This window comes from Mus caroli, unplaced genomic scaffold (genome assembly GCF_978045245.1).
Source record: "Mus caroli unplaced genomic scaffold, Mus_caroli_1 scaffold_14, whole genome shotgun sequence".
Classification (NCBI taxonomy): domain Eukaryota; kingdom Metazoa; phylum Chordata; class Mammalia; order Rodentia; family Muridae; genus Mus; species Mus caroli.
The window spans coordinates 29,807,553-29,832,231 of record NW_028227269.1 but is presented as its reverse complement, the minus strand read 5'-3'; the positions used below and the strand labels follow the sequence as shown (position 1 = coordinate 29,832,231).

The 24,679-nt window shown below is 39.1% G+C and overlaps 1 protein-coding gene across 2 annotated transcripts in view; it reads right to left on the bottom strand.

The window, feature by feature from the left end:
• Cog5 (component of oligomeric golgi complex 5) overlaps positions 1-24,679 on the bottom strand; it is a 303,977-nt gene that overhangs the window by 149,952 nt on the left and 129,346 nt on the right. For both annotated transcript variants that reach the window (XM_021179459.3, XM_021179458.3), the window contains exon 8: positions 3,782-3,947. In XM_021179459.3, the coding sequence (XP_021035118.1) occupies positions 3,782-3,947 (166 nt within the window). The remainder of the gene's footprint in view (positions 1-3,781; positions 3,948-24,679) is intronic.

The window sequence follows — 24,679 nt, the reverse complement described above, 5'->3', positions numbered from 1 at the left end:
ATGAATGAGAGTTCGTTTTCTGAGCCATGCTGATGTCCATGGTCTATACTGCAGCCAGAAGCTATGTGGAAGTCCACAAGCCCTGCTGCTACAGCTGCTACATGCAGGGAAGCTTCATCTGCAGTGGCGTTCAACTGAAGACTTAGAACTGAGAATGAGACATTGAAAGCAATCTCCCGCCCACCCAGAAAACACAAAAACCAACAAACAAAACACTCCAGACAGGAAACTACTGAAGAGAGTCCTTAAAAACTGTGACAAATATACTGAAGTATGGCTCTTCACAGTTGATGGCCTGGGGGTGGAGGTGGGAGGCTAAACTGGGTGATTGGCCATGTTCCAATGATTATTATATTGATATCAGAAATTGGACAAATGAGAACCAAATCATTTTAAAATATGATGAAGAAAATATAAAAACTAGATTAAAGAATAATAAAAATATTTCAACATATGAAAAACCAGACAAGGGCTGGCAAGATGGCTCAGTGAGTTAATGAACTTGCCACCGAGCCTGATGTCCTGAATATGATCCCCAGGTCTCACATGCTAGAAGGCCAGAGCCAAGCTACTCCTTTAAGTTGTCCTCTAGCATCCACATACTGCCCCATGTATGTGTGTATGTACACATATACAAAATAAATGTATGTAAAAATACAAAAATAAGCATATGGAATAATGATGAGAATACTAGCCACCAAGTTTAAGAAATACAACAAAAAATGAAATAATATTCTGTTTTTTTTTTCCTAATCGTGTTCATTTATTTACTCTCCAAAGCAAAAGGCCTCATAAATTTAGACTGTCATACCACATTTTTAAGCTTTTAGTATTTATGTATATATCCAAAACAATACATAACAGTCTGTCACACTTTGGGGCTTTAGATATCATAAAGAACATACCTTCTATAACTTCCTTATATTCTGCTTTGAGCATTATCTACACTGATATATATTTTTTTAAAGCTTACCCAATTTTCCATTAGAACACAGGTTATTTTCATATGCTATAAACATAATGCAACAAAAATTCTTGGACCAGTGAGGTAGGCAGATGGGTAAAAGCATTTGCTACACAAACCTGGTGACCTGATTTCAATCCCTGAAACAAATATAAAAGTGGAGGGAGAGAAGAACTCTTTGAAGTTTCCAGATTTCCAAATGAACCAGACATGCGTACTAACCCTTGATCATCATGCACTTACACTAAACAATAATACTTTAAAACTTATACATATGCAGCATATTTCTCTAGGACATATCCTTACAGAGGAGCTCGTATTATAAGGAACACATAATTTTACCTTGTGAAATCAAACTGGTAAGGTTGAGGGACTGAACCATCCCCTCACCCACAATATGAATTGTGGTTTTATTCTCCTCTGATAGTTGTGTCTCAGACTTTGGCTAAAAAATTAGAAGAAAATAGTATCTTCCTTAATTTGCATGCTCCTCATCACTGGTTGTCTTGGTTAGCAACAAAACACCATGATTTAAAGTGAGTTGGAAAAAAGAAAAGTGAGTTGGGAAGGAAAGGGTTTATTTGGCTTACACATTCATATTGCTCTTCATCACTGAAGGAACTCAGGACAGGAGTTCAATCATATAGGTTAAGAACCTGGAGGCAGGAGCTGATGCAGACACCATGGAGGGTGCTGCTTACTGGCTTGCTCTCCATGACAACTCAGTCTGCTTTTTTATAGAACCTAAGACCACCAGCTCAAGGATGGCACCACCCACAATGGCTGGGCCCTCTCCCACCATTCACTAAGAAATGCCTTACAGCTGGATCTTACAGAGTCAATTTCTCAATTTAGATTTTCTCCTTTTAGACAGCTCTAGTTTGCGTGTCAAGTTGGCATGAGACTAGCAGCACACTAGCACATCCCCTAAAAAGATGTTGAGTCTTTCATCTGTTTATTGTACGTGTGGTCATCACATCAGTAGTCAGGCTTACACAGCTACCTTACAAGCTTGCCTTCAACCTTGAGGGGTGTCTTTTTCCTCAGACATGATCTCACCACGTAGCACAGGGAGATCTCAAACACACTTTTTCCTTCTTTCTTCCTTCCTCAGTCTCATGGGTGCCAGATCTGAAGTTATCCATCACTATGCTATCTTTATACATTTTTGTCCTCTTTATATATTCAAAATAAGATTTTTTAAAAGTTATTTTATCTCATCTTAAATTCCATAGATCTTACATTTGATCTTAAAATCTGTAAACTGTTATTGTTGTGATACTCCACCATACTCCAATGCTTCAGTGAGTATTTAAAATAACTCTATGGAGCCTCAATATATATGAAAAATAACATGAATACAATTTAATATTAGAAGTAAAGATAACACTCATTCTTTTAAAAGCTGAGAAATTGGTGCCTGGGGTTTCTACATTAGGTCATGGTATCCACGTCTCAACAGATGGTAATAGGCAGCTTTAAATCACTTCATTCTCTATAAAAAATGCCTGCATTAAGATTGACTGCATGTGAATAATTGCTTTCATTTTTCCTCTGTTCTTGACGACACAAGAGGGAATGAGATTAAACTGCTGCTGGAAATTTAAACATTAGATCAAACTTCGTGAAAAATAATTGCTAGCAAAACTTCAGAGGAAAAATCTCCTTTGGCAATTTCTTTTCAACAAACTCCTTTGGTAACAGTATGAATAGGGACCTATTCAGAGGCCGAAGTGAACCTTTAAAAATTCCATTGAGACTTAAGATTCTTTTATTTCTTTTTATTAGTGCCACTGATTCAGAAACTATGAACTCAGTTTTGCTTAAGGTCATGTATAAAAATGAAATTCATGTGTATTATCTATACACTAAAAGTGTCACTAATCTATTCAGGTATTTTGTTGATTCTTCAGGACGACTCTGTGACTGTTAGAGTACAGGAGGAAATGGCACAGTTAATACACACGATAATGTGGGACATTTCCACAGACTGACAAAATACAGTAGGAGAGTCAAAGAAAGGCAAGATATATGAGTTTGATTTTTAAGCTAAAGCTAATAGAACAATTGAGTGATAAAAAAGAAATTCAGAAAAAGGAAAACTAACAAGCTGTCAGATCTGAGCAAAAGCGAGACTGGATGGAACCTAAGGACAAGTCTTTTCTTCTAGACTAGCAGGAGAACAACACATGGTAAGAAACAGAAGGGCAAAGGTGCAGGAAGGACGGAAGGAAGTGGAGGGAGAGAGGGAGGGAGGGAGGGGACACAAACACGTACAGCACACATATATACAACAACAAAGGCTACCCTATGAATGGCCTGTGGAGTACATCTGTCAGGAAAGGTCAGAGCACCTAGTTAGGGCTAAGAGTCTGCGTCAACCTCCCAACAGTAGTTTTTCTTACACTTGTCATAGTTGCCATGCTCCCAAGGGGTTGATCTATCTTGACTGCCTAAGCCATCATTGCCTTTCAATATGAAAATTGTAAAGAAAAATCCTGAGAGCTAAAGTAGAAATAGCATTCCTTAAAAATGCTTTCCTTCTCAATAAAAAGTGCATGTCGGGATAAAGACTTTAGGAAGAAAAATATGTTCTGTTCTTATTTGCATCTGTTTCCTCCTAACTAAATGGTTCCACAGCTTAGACATCTTTTCTAGAGGTTCTGATCAAGTTGTGATACATAATTTTCCCCTCATTTTTGTCTACTAAAAAAGTGAGTCATTAGATTGCTTTGAAACATGAATGTTTCATATGCTATTCAAAGGACTTGTTGGTTATAAATAAATAAATGAGCTAAATATAAGCCATATCCATACCTCGCACAGCTGACTGGGAAGGCTGAGTCAAAACTTTGACGTCCAATGCATTGTTGATACTGTCTTCCAAAGCAGCACAATAGCTATCCACGACACTGGTAACAGTATCCTTCAAAGTCCCGAGGTTATGGAAAACCTGAAGAGCTGTTCCAACCTGAGTTGGATTCTGAAATACATACGGAGTGAAAACAGATAGAAATAGTAAATAAGAAAAACCCAGTATCAATCTTTAAAAAAACACACACACTTTGACACTTTAGCAAGGTAAGGGAGAAGACCGCTTGGGACAAGTTTTATTTATATGCATATACTGTGGTGCCTTATCTTCTATATAGAACATTTAATTTGAAATAATATCTTTTCTTGTTCAATGAAAAAATAAATTTCAAATCCATTTTCAGTATTTTTTTAAGACCTACTGTGATTTTCTCTATTTCTACTCCCTCTCTGCTCTGTGTGTGTGTCTGTCTGTGTGTTTGTGTGTGTGTGTATGCAAATGTACGATATAGTATTATTTTAACCAGTAGGTTTCAGAAGTAATTTTTGTCTTATTTATTAATTTAGTTTGGAATAACAACTAATGAAATAATTTAATTTACAGATGGTGAGCCATGATGAATGATAAAGTCATTTGAATGAAAAATTTTAGCTACTGAATCCATATATACATATATATAATCATATGTGTATAGATACACACACATATACACATACTAAACATGTGGAGAGAGAGAGAAAGAGAGAGAGAGGCAGAGACAGAGAGACAGAAGGAGGGAGTGCAAGTGTAAAGCAAGCAAGATAAGACATCCAATAAGCCCTGAGTCTCATTAGAGGGCCAGTCTTCGGGAATAAGGTGCAAGAGCAATGAGGATAATTTCCTGACTCCAGCCTTTGGGCTTCCACATTATGCATGCACCTATGCATTAGTGCATCCATACACAGACACACCTACATACACGTGTGCACCCACACTCACACGCACATGAAGTCTAGATCTTAAATTCAAATACCCTCAGCACCTCTGAATGTCTGTACTTCTCTACATCGTATCCCTCCATGTATTATCACTACTGTAACTTTTGCTATGAGATGAATTCTACCTGTTTGCCACCTTGATGTCAGTGAAATGACACGGTCCGCATGACTTTATTCGGCATCTCCTGTGTGGAATGCGTCTGTGCTGTTTTCTATAACAGAAGATGGTTCATGTTTATGGTTGTCTAGCACTGCAGTGTAGGAATTTTCCTTTATCTGCCCATTCTGTTGTGGACATAAACATCAACTATTCTTAATTTTAGGCAGTATAATTAATGCTGGAATAAACATTCTAACATTTTGCTGTGTGAAAGCAGACTGGAATCATAAAGCACTTGCAAGCTTTGTGTTTATAGATATGGTAGACTTCCCAAAAATGCTGCAAAAGCTGCAGATGTTCTATCAACTCACATGCCTCTAATCGTGCTTTCACTAAGCACTATGGTTTTAACTGACTTTTCAATAATAATGAGAGGCTTCCTTGTCATGTATGGTATGCATTTGGAACTTTTGGTGTGCATATCAAATATACATTCCTTGTTGCTCACTGTCACAACTGAATGCTTTATTGTAATGCATGTATTTGTACAAACTGCTTGTATATTTTAGGTGTAATCACTCCTAAATGTTTCTATTGTAATATGATAATGTTTCTATTGTAAAGTTATCTCTTACTCTTATGGAAATCTTTTAAAGATAATAAATTATTAATATGAAATATTCTTTCATTAAACGAAAATAAATTCCTAATCAGAGTGCACTCTCTATGGCTATCACTTTGAACAGCTTGTATTTTCCTGATATTTCTTACTAATTAAAAGTTCCATGCATGTATATTCATCACAGCACTAGCACTACTTCCCTCTTCTTCCTCCTCCTCCTCCTCCTCTCCTTTCTCCTCTTCCTCCTCCTCCTCCTCCCAGTACTCACCACCCTCATTCCCTCCCAGTTTCATGTCCTCTTTACTTTTTTCTTACTAAGAAGCCATAGTCCAAATAGCACTACCAATATGTACATGGGTCTAAGGCCATGTGTCCTGGGCATGTGCATCCTGCAAGCAGCCACATCATACAATAAGAGTGAGTTCTCCTCTCAGTCAACTGCTAGCAGGTGCTCTGATGGAGATAAGCATAAGTGCTAAGAAAAGTCTCAGGCATTGTAGTGTTACCTGGAGGCATGGGACAGTGGAAGTAGTCACAGAAAAGAACCCTAACCCTAACACTAAGTAATACTGAATACATAATCTTAAAAACAGTTAAAATGGCCAGGCGTAGTGGCACACACCTTCAATCCCAGCACTCAGGAGGCAGAGGCAGGCGGATTTCTGAGTTTGAGGCCAGCCTGGTCTACAAAGTGAGTTCCAGGACAGCCAAGGCTATACAGAGAAACCCTGTCTCAAAAAAACAAAAAAACAACAACAAAAAAAAAAAACCCTAAACAGTTAAAATGGTAACTTTTATTACATATATTTACTGTAATTTAAAATATAGTGTACTTGTTAGTTTGTGGTAGTCAAATTTTTATTGATAAATCAAAGAAGAGGGTGTTGAATATGTTTAGAATAAAATTATAGTTAACCAGAAAAATTAAGAAAAGTGAATAAAGTATGTATTTGTTTAGTAAGTAAAAGGTTTTTAGCATACATTAATGAAGATATGTTTTATTCATAAATTATCTAATAACAGAAAATCTATTTTTCATGATTAGATATAAAAATGCCATAATATTGATTTTTATACAATTGACTCAATGTCAGCACTCTTCTACATGAATATTAATTGTTCCAACAGTGTGTACTCATAAATGTACATAGCAAAGGAAAGCTCTACTCCACCTCCTCCCTTTCCAACATCACCTATGCAGTAGGCCAAGGATCCATATGTGTGATTGGCTATGAATCCTCAATTCTCTACTAGTTGAAAAATCAGTCATTTAAATTATTAGTATAGCATAAAGGTTTTTACTGTCCAGTTTTTTCTTCAATTTGGCATGTTATTCTTCATTCATGATACTTACATATGCACTTCAGAATTTGCATGACAATTTTTGTTTTTATAAAAACATGGAATTATGTCAGTAAAATTAGAACTGACATCTTCATGTCTTCACTAATCTCTTTCAATAATGTTTGATGTTTTCTATCAAGAAAGCACATCTTTTTTCTCACTTATGAAACTATGAATTACATTGTATTTACATAGTAACTTTAAATTTCTAGTGTGCTGTTAGCATACTAAAATTAATTTTTATATATTAAAATTGCAACCTAAAAAGTTTTCTGTAATAAAATTTAACAGCTTATCCATCAACTATTTTAGTTTTTCTATATATTCAGTCATGGTATCTCTAAATAATTTTATTTCCTCTTAATTTTCCTTTATTTACTATTTTTTCTTAACAGACCTTCAGTTAACGGTGAGTAAAATACACTACAGAGAATCTTTGTGTCATTTCTAACCACTGATCAAAATGAAGGTTGATTTTTGGTCCACTGGGAGTATTTTTAATTATAGACTAATTTTATTTCTGATCCCACTGAGATGACAGTCTTATTTAAGAAATCATGGGCTGAGGCCACCCTGGTCTACAAAGTGAGTTCCAGGACAGCCAGGGCTATACAGAGAAACCCTGTCTCGAAAAACAAAAAAAAAAAAAAAAAAAAAGAAATCATGGGCTGGAGAGGAGGCTCAATGGTTAAGAGCACTGACTGTTCTTTCCCAGCACCCACATGGTGACTCAGAACCATCTGTAATTGGGTCCGATGCCCTCTTCTGGTGTCCTGAAGACAGCGACTACAGTGTTCTCATATACATAAAATAAAATACATAAATCTTTAAAAGAAAAGAAAGAAATTCCATTGTGCTGGAAGGACAGCCATGTTGCTCAGTTCCTACCTTCCTGCTCATACTTTGCAATCAGCCCTACCATGTCTTCATAAGAGAAGGGGACATACCCGCCCTTTCCTCAGTCCTTGGGTAGGGTTTACATAATGTTGGCTTATTTGTTCCTTAGATTTTGGAAGAGTCTTACCCTTTCTCAGCAGGAAGGTTGATAAGCTTGGTAACAGAAGGACAACTATTTAGACCTCATCTTTCTAGCCTTATTTTGCGGGTTGTTTTCCTAGAATTTTGACAACTTTTTCTAAATTTTTAAATCTATTGGTAAAAAATAAATCAAATACTTTTCACCATCTTTTTAGATTTTTTTAGATCTGCTATCAAGCCATGGGTTCCTGCATCTTTCCTCTGCTCCCCAACAGCTCTCTGGAGGTTTACTAATATCATTTACTGGTCTTACCCAATAACTACTTTTACATTTTGTGACTCTATTACTAGCTTTCCTTAACCCTAGTCCTGAGGAAAGCAGGTATCATAAGTCAAGCTCTGACATTAAATATCTAAAACCAAAGGGAAATTACCTGACCTCTTTAAGAGTTTCCTTGTCTGCATAATGCAGAAGTAACAACACCAACACAATGGATAAAAGAAAGGGATGGCATGGAGGCAGAGGTAGAGTGTCATTGTGCTGTCAGTCAATCCCGCTTCGCCTTCTAGTAGCTGAGATTATGTGTTCATGACAGAGGAACCAGCAATAACTTGATGCAGTGCAACCTGCTATGGTGGAAAGAGTGCGGGTCTTTAACATAGATGGCCTTGAGATGGAACTGTAGCTCTGTAGTAGATAAGCCATGTGACTCTGGGCAAACTACTCCATCACTCATCAAATGTTATGGTATTTACATAATTCACACTTGAGAGCACTGAGGGAAGGTTCTGTTTGTTTTGATCACAATTATACTCCCAGCAGCTAGCCAGTGTGCTAACATAGATGTTGGGAATTACCATCTGAATAGGTGAGAGAACAAGTACATCTACAGTTGGCTCTGTTATTGCACCCTCAGATGATTGCTAAAGGCTCAGGTAGCACACATTTCTTGAACTAACAGAATATAGGAGTAATAGAAAGGATTGGCTCTCTGATCATTTATTAATATTCTCAAACCTGTCAGAATTCTACAAATTGCGTTTATTTCTATTACTAAGGAATCTCTGACTCTCCATTGGAATTTCAAGACAGGATCTCATTCTGCACTTCAGGAAGGCCCTGAACTCACAGAAATCCTGCCTCAGTCTCCTGAGTGCTAGGATTACAAGCATGGGATATAATACCTCTCTGTGGAATTTTTCGTATCATCCCATCTATAATTATTGAAATGAGTAAGAAACCAATCAGAACTATGTGAGTAACCCTGAGAAAGCCAGCATGTTTCTTGAGAATTACTTCAACAAACTTAATGATGAAAAGACATGATAGAAAAGATCCCCAAACTTGGCCAAAGATCATTTTGAGGAAAATATAGTCCATAGGACCTAAGTCCAAAATTCTTTGACACAGCCTGGACCAGATGAGACCTCTTTATTTACAACAATGCAGTTATTCAGATGACACTAGAACAGTCCACCTAGCAGCTGAGAATTTAATGGTGAACAATCTGATTAGATGTGCTTGCCAGACTCTGAAAGAAAGCCATTGATTCACATGGAGGTAAGTACTTTCTAATTAAAAAACAAAAAAGGAAAAGAAAAATCTACAAAGAAAAGACCACAAGAGCCCACAGCGTGGTGGTTTAAGTAAGAACAGCCTGTATATTTGAATGGTTAGAAAGTGCCATTAGGAGGTTTGACCTTGTTAAAGTATATGTGGCATATTGGAGTAGGTGTGGCATTCTTGGGGTGGATGTGGCCTTATTGGAGTAGGTGTGGCCCCATTGAAGGAACTATGTCACATGGTGGGGGGGGGGTGAGCTATGGGGTGTCAAATGTTCAAGGCAGGCCCAGTGTTTCTGTTTTCCTGCTACCTGCAGATCCAGATATAGAATTCTCAAGCTCCTTCTCCAGCACCAGGTCTGTAATGAACTAGACCTCTGAAGCTGTAAGCCAGCCCCAATTAAGTGACTTGCTGAGGTCATGGTGTCTCTTTACAGAAATAGAACACTGATTAAGACAGGCAACAAATAAGATTTTCTGGCCTAGACTGAAATGATGACATAAAAAGTACCTGAAATGCCAAAGGTTTTGTCACAAGTAGCCTTAACTCAAATGCAGTGATTTTTAAAAGTTTTTGTTTAGTAAAAGAAAAATCATTTTTATCCTAAATACTATATAATCTATGCTGTTTGAAGGTATTTAAAGAATCAATTGGCTTTGACAAATAACCATTTAAAAAAAAAAAGAAAGGAAAAGTAAAAATAGATTGAACTAGAGATGCAATAAGAATTGCTGTGGCACAGAAAGTGGTCTCTGTAGATCAACATAAAAGCTTTCCCCCCAGGGATGACAGGCGTACTGCTGTGTCCTTATGTCATGGAAGGCATGCTTCCAAGGGGGTTATGGGGCTGGAGTCACTCTCTCGGCCTATGACACTCTCCTCTCCCTCCCTTCCACCCCACCCCTGTGGGGCCATCTTTGTTGGAAATATGAATGCTTCTGGAATGTATAACCATAGCAAAACAATCTGGGTGGGAAATGAGACTGAAGGATAAAAAATATGCCCTGGGGGCCAGAAGCCACACTGGGGATGAATATCAGAAAAACTAGGGACAAACAACAAAATGGACAACTCTCAGCATAGCTTGGATCACAACACTGGAATATGTGGAAATGGAAACATTTTTCTAGCTATGATTCAGGTGAAGATCAATCATATCCTGCAGATATTCAACAACTGCATCTTTATCTCGTTGTTCTGTCTTATCACAGATAAAAACCACATGCTTTGACCACTAGCTCTGGATAAGCCCTTATTAGCAAATTATAAGCTCCAGTCTCATTTATCTATAGAATCAGAGGAAAGAAAAAGATGGACTCTGTATTAGTCAGGGTTTTACTGCTGTGAACAGACAGAATGACCAAGGCAAGTCTTTTAAAAAACAACATTTAATTGGGGCTGGCTTACAGGTTCAGAGGTTCAGTCCATTATCATCAAGGTGGGAGCATGGCAGTATCCAGGCAGGCAGGGTGCAGGAGGAGCTAAGAGTTGTATGTCTTCATCCAAAGGCTTCTAGTGGAAGACTGACTTCTAAGCAACTAGGGTGAGGATCTTATGCCCACACCCACAGTGACACACCTATTCCAACTAGGTCACAGCTATTCCAACAAGGCCACACCTTCAGATGGTGCCACTGCCTGGTCCAAGGATATACAAACCATCACAGACTCTATTGCCTTCTTAGAGGTAAAGATTTTATTAGCTTTCCAGAAGAACCATCCAGGATGTGCTGGGGCTTTTCAAGAATACTGGGAATAAAATAATGCTGTGCTCTTACATCTGAATATTTATGGTGTGACTGGAAATAAGAAAATAAGTCAGCAATTAAGATGTGCTAAAAAAAAAAATCGGGGGTAAAATGAATCAATTAAAGAAAACACAAAGATGTAATCACTCAGATTTGAAGACAGGAAAAGAGGGATGAAGGAATAAGGACACACCCCGAAAGAAAGAAGTCTTAGCTCAAACCTGGAAAGAAGTAGCTCCTGGGAAGATATAAGCCGCTAAAGGAAGGAAGATGGAACAAGTAGGAAAGTAAAAAGAAACCTATACAAAGCCTTTGGGTGACAGTATGTGAGAACCAAAATCCATTAACCCCACGCCTGCTGAGGTGGGAGCTACATAAATAACCTCCTTCAAATCCAAGGATTTATACACAGGCTTTCAAGTTCTGCTATGTCTCTAGGAGTTACTCAAGGGATCTGTTGAATAAAAATGGGCTTGTATAATGCTTGTGAGAAGCCAGCATGGTTTTATTAGTTGTCTTTTTCTTAATTCTGGTTTTATATGTTCACTCTGTCGAAAGTTCATTGAGTTGAACTCAAATGACTTTTCTGTTGATTACAATTTTAAGAAATAATAAGAAGTCTGTGTGTGTGTGTCTGTTTGTCTGTCTGTCTCTGTCTCTCTCTTTCTCTCTCTCTCCCCACACACATATTCACATACACACACACACACACACACACCTTTTTACTTAAATGCCTAGTATACGGGCTGGTGAGATGGCTCAGTGGTTAAGAGTGCCAACTGCTCTCCCGAAGGTCCCCAGTTCAAATCCCAGCAACCACATGGTGGCTCACAAACCATCCGTAACGAAATCTGATGCCCTCTTCTGGAGTATCTGAGGACAGCTACAGTGTACTTACATATAATAAATAAATAAATCTTAAAGAAAAGAAAATCTTAAAAAAAAAAAAGATTAAAAAAAATGCCTAATATACAATTCAATGATGTTTATTGTTTAGCTTAGGGTAAAGATATAAGATCAAAACAAATAACACATACATGATTAAGTTATTAAATAAATATGAATCTGATATGACTTTTACCTGAATTAATGTAAGCAATATCTATGTTTGAATGAATACATTACTGAAATTATTTACCAGTGCTTCAGAAATAACTGAATGGCTCCCAGCCAGTACAGTAGGTCACACCAATAGAACCAACTACTTTGGAGGCTGAAGCAGCAGGATGACCAGAGTTCAGGGGTGCAAAGGTAGCTTGGGCCTTAGAAAAGAACCCATCTGAAAACTTTTTTTACTTATTTTGAGACAGGGTCTCTCTCTCTCTCTATATATATATATATATTTTTTCGATTACCCTGGAATTTACTATGTAGGACAGGCTGGCCTCAAATTCACATAAATTTGTCGGCCTCTGCCTCCCTAGTGCTGGGATTCAAGTTATAAGCCATCACATCCAGGTCTTGAAAACTTGAAAAAAATTTAAATGTTGACTTTTAAAATATTGTCTAAAATAAATTATAAAATTGTTTCTCCATCCCAATATTCAAATATTAAAGTTCTACACCACAGTTTAATGGTATGACACTGTGAATAGATAAGATAGATAGATAGATAGATAGATAGATAGATAGATAGATAGATAGATAGACAGACAGACAGACAGACAGACAGACACATTAATGATGTGACACTGCAAATAGATAGATGGATGGATGGATAGATAGACAGACAGACAGACAGACAGACAACAGACAGACACATTAATGATGTGACACTGCAAATAGATAGATGGATGGATAGATAGATAGATAGATAGACAGACAGACAGACACATTACTGATGTGACACGGGGGGGGGGGGAGAGAGAGAGAGAGAGAGAGAGAGAGAGAGAGAGAGAGAGAGAGAGAGAGAGAGGCTGCTGTTATGCAGCTTCACAGTAGGAAATGGTCACTAAAGAAAGTTCAAAGCAGGATTAAAGCAATGAAGCTATTGACACCACCCCTCAATCCCCAGGCAAAGTTGAACACCAATGATGAAAAGATATAAGATATAACCAACCAGGCCTATGTACTGACACCCATTAAACACTGAAAGGACTGGAACCTCTGTGCAGCTGACTCTTAGAAGTCACTGGAGAGTGGTGTGTTTTTCCAGGGCATGGAGCTCTAGACTCCTCCTCTAAATGTCCTATGCATATCTTTATCTGTATCTTTTGTTAAAAATCCTTTCTAATAAACCAAGCAGCATGTCTTCTGGAGTTCTATGAGCTATTTATGCAAATTAATCAACCACCAGAAAGATTACATGGGAAGCTGGCTACAAGCACGTCAGCCAGAAGTATAAGAGATATCCTAGGGTTGGGACTGGAGTAGGTGGAAAGGAAACAGTCCTGGAACTGTGCGTCTTGAAGCTCTCCAGTAAATACTGACAGAACTGAATGGATTAGAGGACTCTCAGGTGATGTCTGCTGCTATGTGACTGACTGCTTTCTTCTTATACTTGGGGAAAATCTCAAAGCTTCTGAGTGGTGGGAAAGCACAGTAGGAGAGTCAGGATTTGAGACTGTGTTTGCTATGGCTTGCATTACAAACAGTGGGCTCTGGAGGGAAGGCTAAGGCAACACTAGGCTTGTCTATCAAGGAACTGGTTCACTCATTAGAAAAATACACAAAAGTTTACATTGTGCCATGTGAGGACATAGGAAGAAAGATGTTGTTTTCAAGCATACCATACCATAAAGAGCACCTTCACCAGAAATCAACTGCAGGACCCTAATTTTACACTTCACAACTTGGAGAATTATGAGGAAAAGAACTTACGCTAATTGAGCCATTCAGTACATTATATTTTATATTTTATACATCATATAATACAGAGCTGAATAATATAAACATTATATATTGACCACTGGGTAAAATATTAGCAGATACACAAAGGTGACTAGTGTTCCTACAAATTTTATATCCAATGAAAACCTCAAACTGTTACCTATCTACAAACAGAATCTTTACAGTTACGATGAGGTCATACTGGAACATGATGCTTCCTAAAGCAAAGAACAATTTCATCAGGAAAAAATACAAGTGGACAGGGACACACACACACACACACACACACACACACACACACACAAGCCACGTGAGTGAGGGCTAAAGAGATAGCTCAGTGAGAAAATAGCACAGCCATGATGATCTACCTGAGATTGGATGGCCTAAGTCCATGTAAAGCAGAACGCTATAGCATAAACCACTTGTAATACTGGTGTCCATCCCTGGTAGATGGAAGATAGAAACAGAAGACTCACTTTTAGTTCATGGGTCAGCTAGCCTAGTATACACAGCCATGAACAAGAAAGATCTTGTCCCCCCAAAATAGATGGAAAGCCAGGACCAACATTTAAGTTGTCTTCTAACACACAAACACACACACACACACACACACACACATACACACACACACACAGAATATACTCATTACCACATCTGCCAACCATGTACAAATTAAAAAATGAATTTAAAAAATTTAAAAACCATGTGAGAACAAAGTCAGAGCCTGGATTAATACAAGTCTATAGACATGGCTCAGTGTTGAAGAATGCTTGCTACTCTTTGAAAGGTCTGGAGTTTGGTTCCTGGCACCCATGTTAGATGGCTCACAGCTACCTGAAAGCCCAGTTCCAGGAACTCCACCACCTGTTTCTAGACTCTACAAGGGTATGCATGCCACCACCACCATGACCACCCTGCCACACACAAAAATTAAATTAAAAGGATTAAGCCATGAAATACTAATGGTCGATGGTAAGAAAGGATTCTTCTCTTGGGCCTTCAAGGAGACCATTGTCCTAACAACATGGTGATTTCACTTACAGTCTTTAGAATGGTCAAAGAACATGTTCTTATCTTTTAAGCCATCCAACTTATAAAACTTCTTAACATGTAAAACTGAAGGATGTCACTATATAGGAAAAGAGTAGCAGGAAAACTAAGTATGTGTGTCTATCTCTTATCTACTGGTGGATAAACTCATCAATAAAATGATACTGTTTAGACATAGAAATGCTAAAGATTCTAACATGCTACAACCTTGAGAATGCTAAGTTTTAAGAAGTAAGCCAATTATAAGGAAACAAGTATATGATTCCATTTATATGAGGAACCCAAAACAATCAAATTCATAGACACAGAAAGAAGAAAAGAAGTCGCCAGGACTTAAGGGACCAGGGGAATAGGAGGTCCTTTAATGGGCACAGATTTTCCAGGAACAGTAAAATCACGCCACATCCTCACTAACACATATTACTTTCTTTTGTTCTGGCAGAGAAAAACCTAGGAAGTAAAGGTAATACTCATGATTCATATCTTCGCTAGTGATATTTTTCCTTTCCTTCCCCCTTTCCTTTTTCCTTTCCTTTCCTTTTTCCCTTTTTCCTTTCCTTTCTTCTTTCCTTTCCTTTCTCCTTTCCTTTCTTTTTTCCTTTCCTTTCTCCTTTCCTTTCCTTTCCTTTCCCTTTTTTTTTTTTTTTTTTTTTTTTTTTGGTTTTTCAAGACAGGGTTTCTCTGTATAGCCCTGGCTGTCCTGCAACTCACTTTGTAGACCAGGCTAGCCTTGAACTCAGAAATCCTGCCTCCTGCCTCCTTTCTGCCTTCTGCCTCTGCCTCTCTGCCTCTCTGCCTCTCTGCGCCTCTGCCTCTCTGCCTCTCTCTCTGCCCCTCTCTCTGCCTCTCTGCCTCCCTCTCTGCCTCCCTCTCTGCCCCTCTCTCTGCCCCTCTCTCTGCCCCTCTGCCTCTCTGCCCCTCTGCCTCTCTGCCCCTCTCTCTGCCCCTCTCTCTGCCCCTCTCTCTGCCTCTCTGCCTCTGCCTCTGCCTCTGCCTCTGCCTTCTGAGTGCTGGGATTAAAAGGTATGCACCACCACGCCCGGCTGATGTTTTCTGCATCTTTTCATAAGCCTACTGCTCATTTGTGTATCTTTTTGTTTAACTCTAAGCTCTTTGTTAATTTAATTGGCTTGTTGGTGTAGACGCTGTTGAACTGTAGGGCTTCTTTTGATATAAGCTTACACCTTTTAAAGATCCATCTCTACCAGGTGTACAGTTTGCAGATAATCACTCTCTTTCTGTGAGTCCCTTAACTCACTCTACTGCTACTTGTGTTATGGGTTAGGCCCATGCATCCATCTTTGCTTTTGCTGCCTGTACCTTGAGTGACATGTCCCTGGAGAAGGTTTTATCTAGGAGTTTTATAATTTCAGGTTTTACATTTAAGTATTTGATGTTATTTTGTTTAGAGGGCAAAACTAAACTCCAGCTTCATTCTTATGCATGTGAAATGCATAAAAATTCATCTCTCTGGATCCCCCTAAAACACAAAGGTTTATAGTTAGAAAAATGCCATGCTAACTAAACATATTGAATAATAGTAGCTAAGATTTCAAAGATACTAAGAATATCCTAAATAATAAAATAACTTTCACAGGAAAAAATAATCATGACAAATTAAGGCAGCAAATCCACAGCTATGTCTTATAAAATTTTAAGTTAAATATAAAAACAGAGCTTACTTTAGAAATAAGGTCATACAGTTAGATATGTAGAAACATGAGTTCCACATACTCATATTCAACCAACTACATATTGATAATACTTTAAAAAGATGTACTTGAACCTGGACAGACTTTTTCATGTCATTGTTCTTTAAACAATGTGAAGTACAATTATTTACATAGCATTTATATTGAGCTATGCATCAATAATCTAGACTTGTTAAAGCTAGACGAGAAAGTTAAATGTCAACAGTACTACATATAACAGAACTGAGTGCTCTTAATTTCAATATTTTCCCCACATCCTCTAACAATCAAAAATCATAATTCGAACAAATCCTGCTTTTCTGAAGCTATTTATCGCAAACATCATTAGCTATGGTCCCAAACTCACTCACTCACTCACTTATCCCTCCCTCCTCCTCCTTCTCCTCTTCCTCTTCTTATTCATATAGAATAGAGTTTATTTAGGGCATGGGGAGGGGAGTTGAGAGAGTAGAGAGAGAGAAAGGGAAAGGGAGGGAGGGAGGGAGGGAGGGAGGGAGGGAGGGAGGGAGGGAGGGAGGGAGGGAGGGAGGAGGAGAAGAGAAGGAGGAGGAGGAGGAGGAGGAGAAGGAGGAGGAGAAGGAGAAGGAGAAGGAGAAGGAGAAGGAGAAGGAGAAGGAGAAGGAGAAGGAGAAGGAGAAGGAGAAGGAGAAGGAGAAGGAGAAGGAGAAGGAGAAGGAGGAGAGGAGAGAAGAGAGGAGGAAGGGGGAGGGAGAGAAGGAGGAGAGGCTGGCCATGAGCATGTGGAGAGGGAGAGGGAGGGGAGGGAGCAAGAGCAAGAGAAGAAGAGAGTCCCATTTTTCCATTCTTACTGGGAAAAAACCTCTAGGAGCAGCTGTACTGTTCAAATTCTCTGTGCCAGATGTTGGCTTTTCCATCTTCCTGACAGCTGGAGTGACCATGGTCAATGGTCTGCTGAGGCAGTTTTGAGAAAATATTTTTGTCACACTATCATCTTGACTGGTAGCTTAGCAATGTTCCAATTTGACACTCTCAACAGTTTTGTAGCCTAGAGGTGACAGTCACCCAGTAATTATAATGACAGACTAGCAAAAGGACAATATAGATAACGAAACAGGAGGAAAGCTGTTGGACAGATGACGCACTATTAGCACCCCAAAGCCACACAATACCTTTTAAGCTCTTCCTAAGCTAGCTCACATTTCATACATTTCATCTGCTTCATCCAGGACAGAATTGAGGCAGAAAGGGAGGAAAGCTTTAGGTAAAAATCAGTAGTAGATGTTCAAACAATTATCGCAAATTCTTACAAGAAATTATATGTTCTCAAGATGACAAAAATATTGAAAAAGCGACAAAGAACTGACTGAGAGAAAGAAACACAACCTTTTTCAATAAAACGATAACCAAATATCTACATATCCTTATGGGAAACTGGTGAGATTTATAGTTCACATAAAATGAAAACTGCAAGATAAAATTATATAATTTTTATAGGAAATTACAACCTTGAGATATAGGAAATTGTCTTTTTTTCATATACAAAAGAAAACATGGAGTATCTGGACTTCATCAAAACTGAAAAGTTAATGTCAAAGGGTATAGGTAACACTGCTACTACTAAACTGAAAAGTCTATGTCAAAGGGTAGAGGTAACACTGCTGCTACTAAACTGGAAAGTCTATGTCAAAGGGTAGAGGTAACACTGCTACTACTAAGCAAAGAACTATAAGCTCACGTCCATCACCCATCACCTCATACAACTAACAACCCACAGACTGAGGCTAGTCAGAGAATGGGCGGATTCCTAAGACAGAACGCACTGAAAGGACACATCGCACTCTGAGAGAAACGAGACACACACTATTATCTGCCCTTTTAGCTTATCTATGAGAAATGCTTAGGAAAAAGCAAGTCTACTGAGATTTGGAGTTGCCAGTTCTGGAGAAAGAGGGACTGACTATAAACAGGCACAAGCCAATTTTTGTGGTTTGAGCAATATTCCAAAACTAGGTTGTAAAATGGTTTTAAAACATAACTCATAACTACATAAACTCAATAAAGCTATACACTTAAAGTACATGAATGCTGGGATCTATGTAAGTTACATCTAATCAGTAATGAAGGAAGACACCCAATGGGACACATGCTATATTCTTGTAGCAGTAGTTGATTAATCTGCTCTATCTCCCCAGCAGCAAGCAGCTGCACAAGTTCGATAGATGCCCCAATGCTCTGGATCCTTGAAGACACACACACACACACACACACACACACACACACACACACACACAGTTCTATTTTTAACATGCCCTAAGCAGCTCAATGGCAGGCCACCCCCAAACCTCCCAGGGGCTAGCACACTCTCCCTCCAATAGTCCTCAATTATCACTAAAACCTGTATTTCACCTTGACTGCCCCAGATCCAGGTCTGCAGGCCCCTGGGCCCTGATCCCTGACTCTCACATGATGGCAGGCTCTCTGTCCTACAACTCTCAGACCTGGACCTTCGCATTCCCCAGCATAGCACCTTTTCTTGTCCAGGAATCCTAAAGGTCTCCCTGCCCACTCACTGGCCACTGACAACTTTACCAATCAAAGCAACCCTCAGCATCCTACATGCAGATGAGGGAATTCCCATGTAATTTTAGAAACCCAACTAATAATACAGGCAATAAACCAAATCCAGAACATACGTACTTCTGTGTGAATGTGTTTATATCACATAAACATATATATGACAAAAGATTGATACTAAAATATATTAGAAATTATTCTAAGTTGATAAGCATCCAGTAAGTCCTTTAAAAATATAAACAAATAATTGTTAGCATTTCTTCTAAGCTCTGTCCCACAGTTACCTAGCAACAGCCAGGTGTGCCTGACTGAGTATAAAAGGGGCTGCTTGCCCCCTCCTCACTCTCTTGCTCTCTTGATCTTTTACCCTCTTCCCCATCTGTCCCTTCTCTCCCCATTTCCCCTCCCAGTCTCTTTCTCCATGTGTCATAGCTGGTCTCCTCTCTACCCTCCCTCCTTCCCTCCCCCCCACACCTTTCTCTGTCTCTAGTATCCCCTCAACTCTCTTCCCCATGCCCTAAATAAACTCTATTCCATACTATACCTGTCACGTGACTGGTATTCAGAAGGAAATTTGCCTCACCCTTGCTACTGTTGATACTATGATATGATTACAGACAGAAGCCTGGCATGGCTGTCCTCTGAGAGGGCCTGACTGAGACAGGCCTATACCCAAACACTGAAGTGAAGTCTGCGACTCCTAGGTCTGTAGACTCCTGAAGTCTACATGCATTAGAGGAAGAATTGAAGAAGCTAAAGGGGAGGGAGACCTTATATGAAGACCAGCAGACCCCAGGGAGCTCCCAGAAACTGAGCTACCAACCAGGCAGCATACATGGGCTGGTCTGAGGCCCCTGGCATAAATATTTGCTCTGAGGTGAGGTCAGAAAGAGAAAGGTTAACAACTTTCACCACTCTCATTTTATACACCTGGCCAAATCTAGTCAAGCAAATTACCGCTAACCAAACTGGTAAGAAACTAAATTTTCTATCTTTGCAAACAGCATGATTTTACAAACTGCTAAAACTAAATATTCCATCAAAGAATTGAAATAAGAGAAATTCATCTAAACTTGTTTTATGAATCCAGCAATGTTAGAACTAATAAGTCAATAAGTAAAGATACAAAAATATAAAAACCCTGATACAAAATGTAGTATTTTATCCACTAATAGGGTTCCCTGGAGTGAAATATGAAAGCAATATCATAAAAGCTACCAAAATAAAATATTTTGTGATAAACTTATCCACCGAAGTGAAAGATCTCTAAAGTTGATATTATAAACTGCACATACTATATGCATCAGTGATTAACTCTGAGCCATCAATAATGAATAAGTGTCACATTAAGAAGTAAAAGGACTTCCTTCACTTGGGGTCATGTGACCAAGAACAAGTAGAGACATGAATTTTCTACCGCATGCTCCTTTTCTTTTCTGTGTCCATCAGAGTGCGTGCGTGTGTGTGTGTGTGTGTGTGTGTGTAACTAAGGGTTTCACTGTTTATTGAACAATACAGAAAGCATCACATGGGAAAGAAATAGGGTACTTTACAGAAACCTTTAACAGAGTTTTATAGGGATTAAGCCGCTGTCCCAATGGACTTAGCTTATCAACCAATATGCTCTCAACTTTTATGGTAGGCCTTGAGAAGTTGCTTTCAACTTCTGCATCTGTGTATTCGGCAAATGATACACATGCACTGTTCTGGGTTAGGCACATGAAAGAGTATACAACTTAAGGTTGCAGCTATGCCTAAGCTTGCTGTAAACTCTGAATACATGGGAATCTAATGCAAGTCGATCTGTGGTAAGCTGTTACATAGTCTCTCAAGGGCGGCTTAAACAAGTGCGCTGAGTACACAGCAGACAGCAGTCTGAAGTCTGAAGTGACTTCAAGATGTATTATTAACTCTGGTTGTGAGATCCAGCAAAAAGTTGTAGTCTCTTAGAATGTAAGAGATATTTTTATAGTATTGCATTGCCACAATAAACCATTGATGAAAGAAATTATATAGGATGTGAGACAGAGAAATTCAAATATTCTGTATTTATGGATAAGAAGAATTCATGATATTAAAATGACTATACTACCACTCTATCAAAACACCAACAAGTTTTCACAAGAGTAGAAAAAGCAACTCTAGGGCTAGAGAGATGGCTCAGCGGTTAAGAGCACTGGTTGTTCTTCCAGAGGTCCTGAGTTCAATTCCCAGCAACCACATGGTGGCTCACAACCATTTGTTAATGTGATCTGATGCCCTCTTGGGGCATGCAGGTGTACACAACGCAGATAAAGCACTCACACATAAAATAAATAAATCTTAAAAAACAAACAAACAAACAAACAAAAAAGCAACTGTAACATTCAGACGAACCTACAAAAACCCAAAGTAATTCTTAAACAGGTAGAAGGTAACTCTAGACTTCAAATACACTATGAAGATATAGTAAGCAAAACAGCATAGCACTGTCACAAGAACACAGAGATTAACAGAGTAGAAAAAGAAAAGTCTCTTTAATAGATTATGTGTCAAAACTCGTCGTGTGTGTGTGTGTGTGTGTGTGTGTGTGTGTGTGTGTGAGACATAAAACAAGAAACTATTGTTAGAAGAAAACTCAAGGTGACATTTTCAAAACATCAATGCAGGCAAAACCAAATTGGGGGTGGGGGTGGGGCCTTGGCCCTCAAAAGTACAGATAACAAAAGTAAAAGAAAAACAGAATTACATCAAACCATGACGCCTCTGTGCAGCAAGGGAGTTAAGAGACAACCAGGAGGCAGGGAGGGGAAAACGGACAAGTTGGTCATCAGCATCTAGACTATATAAGCAATTCAAAAAGCCAAGCACCAAAACTACCAAACAATCCACTTAAAAGCATGCTAACCCCTAAGCAGATAGTCCTTAAAGGAAGAGATGCACATGGCCAAACATATGAAAGAATGCTTAGCCTCTTCATCATATCATCATATACTCGCAAACAAAAGCACTTCAAACCCATAATGCAACATCATCTCACCTGTTAAGATGGTGATCATCAAAAGTAAAAAGAAATGCTGGTGACAGTGTGAAGGAAGGGAGCTTATGCAATGCTGGTGGGAGGATAACTGGGTGCAGTCATTAGGAAGACAGGACAAAACTAGAAACGGCCAGCGATACGGTTCAGTGATAAAAGTCCCTGCTGCACCGGCCTGAGAACCTGAGTTTAGTTCACATGCTCACACAAAAGGCAGGTGTGGTGGGGCACCTATAATCCCAGCACTATTTAGAGACAGAAGGAGCCCCGGAGGTCGTTGGCAAGTCAGCCTTGCTGAATCTGTAAGCACCATGATCAGTAAGAGATTGGCTTTTGAAAACAATGTGAAGAACTGTCAAGAAAGACACCTGAGTTGGCCTCAGTGTGTACACACATGCATCTAGACACATGGAGTTTTTGTTTTTTGGTTTTTTTGGTTTTGGTTTTTGAGACAGGGTTTCTCTGTGCAGCTCTGGCTGTCCTGGAACTCACTTTGTAGACCAGGCTGGCCTCGAACTCAGAAATCCACCTGCCTCTACCTCCCAAGTGCTGGGATTAAAGGCATGCGCCACCACTGCCCGGCTTATACACATGTATTAACACATAAATATACATATATATATCAGAAAACTAAAATCAAAGTCAGGCTTAGTGGTACACCCAGTAATCTCAGGACTCAAGAGACTGGAACTTATCTGAGCTACACAAAGTGACTTCAAGGAGCCAGAACTTTAGAGATGGACTGTTTCTCAAAAGAAATCAAACCTGTAAGCTAGAAAGACATGCAGTGTTAACAGTACTTGCTATATTACACTGAAGACCTAGTTCATATCCAGCATCCAAGAAAAAAGCTAGGCACAGCCATCCACACCCAAGCTTATGAAGGGTGAAAACAGGTAGAGTGCTGAAGCCAGGGGCCAGAAGCACGGGGCCATGGACAGTGAGACCAGGCTCTAGAACTAAGGAGGAGAGAGTAACAAGGTGGGATACCTAGAAACACAACCCTTCTTGAAAGAGCAATAGAAAGCAAAAAAGTCCTTAAAAAAGAACTACTGTATCATCTAGTAACTGCACTCCCACATATGCATTCAATGAGAGAAAATCACTATAAATACAAAATATTTATTACTAGTCACAATAACAACAATATTGAAAACAATCTAGGCACCAACCAGTAGCCAAGTGAATAAACCGTGCAGATATAGCACAAACCTACTCAGCCATCAAGCGGATAGAGCGCCATTGGCAGCAGTGTTTAACCAAGCAAACCCTGAAGGCAGACTCTACATGCACAGGCTCACTCATTCGTGTGAGCTAAAAATTCCGCTCTCAGAACCTAAGGGAATAGCAGTCACCAAAACTAGGAATCAAAGGAGAAAGACGGCTGCAAATAATGTTTAAACGGACATCACAATATGTTTATCAGGTCCCATGTAAAAGAGGAGAACATGTTTTAAAGTTGCCTGCTGAAGTATATTGTTTCTATGTTTAGTATATAGGCTACTGTGTTTAACACTTCCAGCAATTTATTTTAAGAGCTTAAGAAACTGGTTAACTTTGAGAATTCATTCAAGACAAATACCAGACTTTTCAGTCACAAAGTAAGCAGAGAGCCTGAGTGCACACTGTGAGCCCTGCAATTGTTCTCGGATGGCCTACAGTCCTACACTGTTGTGTTCAGAACCCTGACTGGGGGGCACTCTTACAGCACTGTTGTTTGAAAACTGATACACACCAGGACCCCAGACTTAACCAAGGAGGTTCTTGCCTTGGGGATAAAGGGCAAGTGTGAGGCTGCTCAGTTGTGGTCTCTAGGACCAGGTCCTAGTCCCTGAAAGAACTGAGTACAGATGGTGGCCTCTGAAGACAAAACATCATCTTCCTTCACCCTCCCAGAGCCTCCACCAGCCCTGTGCTTGTTTACTGGGAAAGCTTGTAATTCACAAGTTAAACCCATCTTGCTAATTAAAATGTCATCATTTTCCTGTGGGGGCCGGGTATCTATGGTGATGCAGGAACTCATCCAGATCAAAATCTCCATCACCTATTTTTGAAAGCTAGTTTTAAAGCTTGAAGTAATGGAGCCTGCTGAAATACTATTTTCTCTCTGAGGGTCAACAGAAGAGAATAAAAGACTGAAGATGGCTGGCAGATCTTCCCCACATCTGAGACAGAGACTTCTATGCAGTTTTGCCCTAATACTGAGATCTATCACACACCACCGCACAGAAAGCATGCCAGTCCTTCCCAAGTTTTTGTCAAGTATCAGTAATGCCACTATAAATCACTTGCATATAGAAATATGTCTTTACTGTAAGGCTTATTCATGTGAAAGAAAACTGCTGACTTTGAAAGTTTACTTACATATGTTTATGGGGTTTTTTATACACAGAGAGACATAACAGTTTCTATGTACCTACAAGATT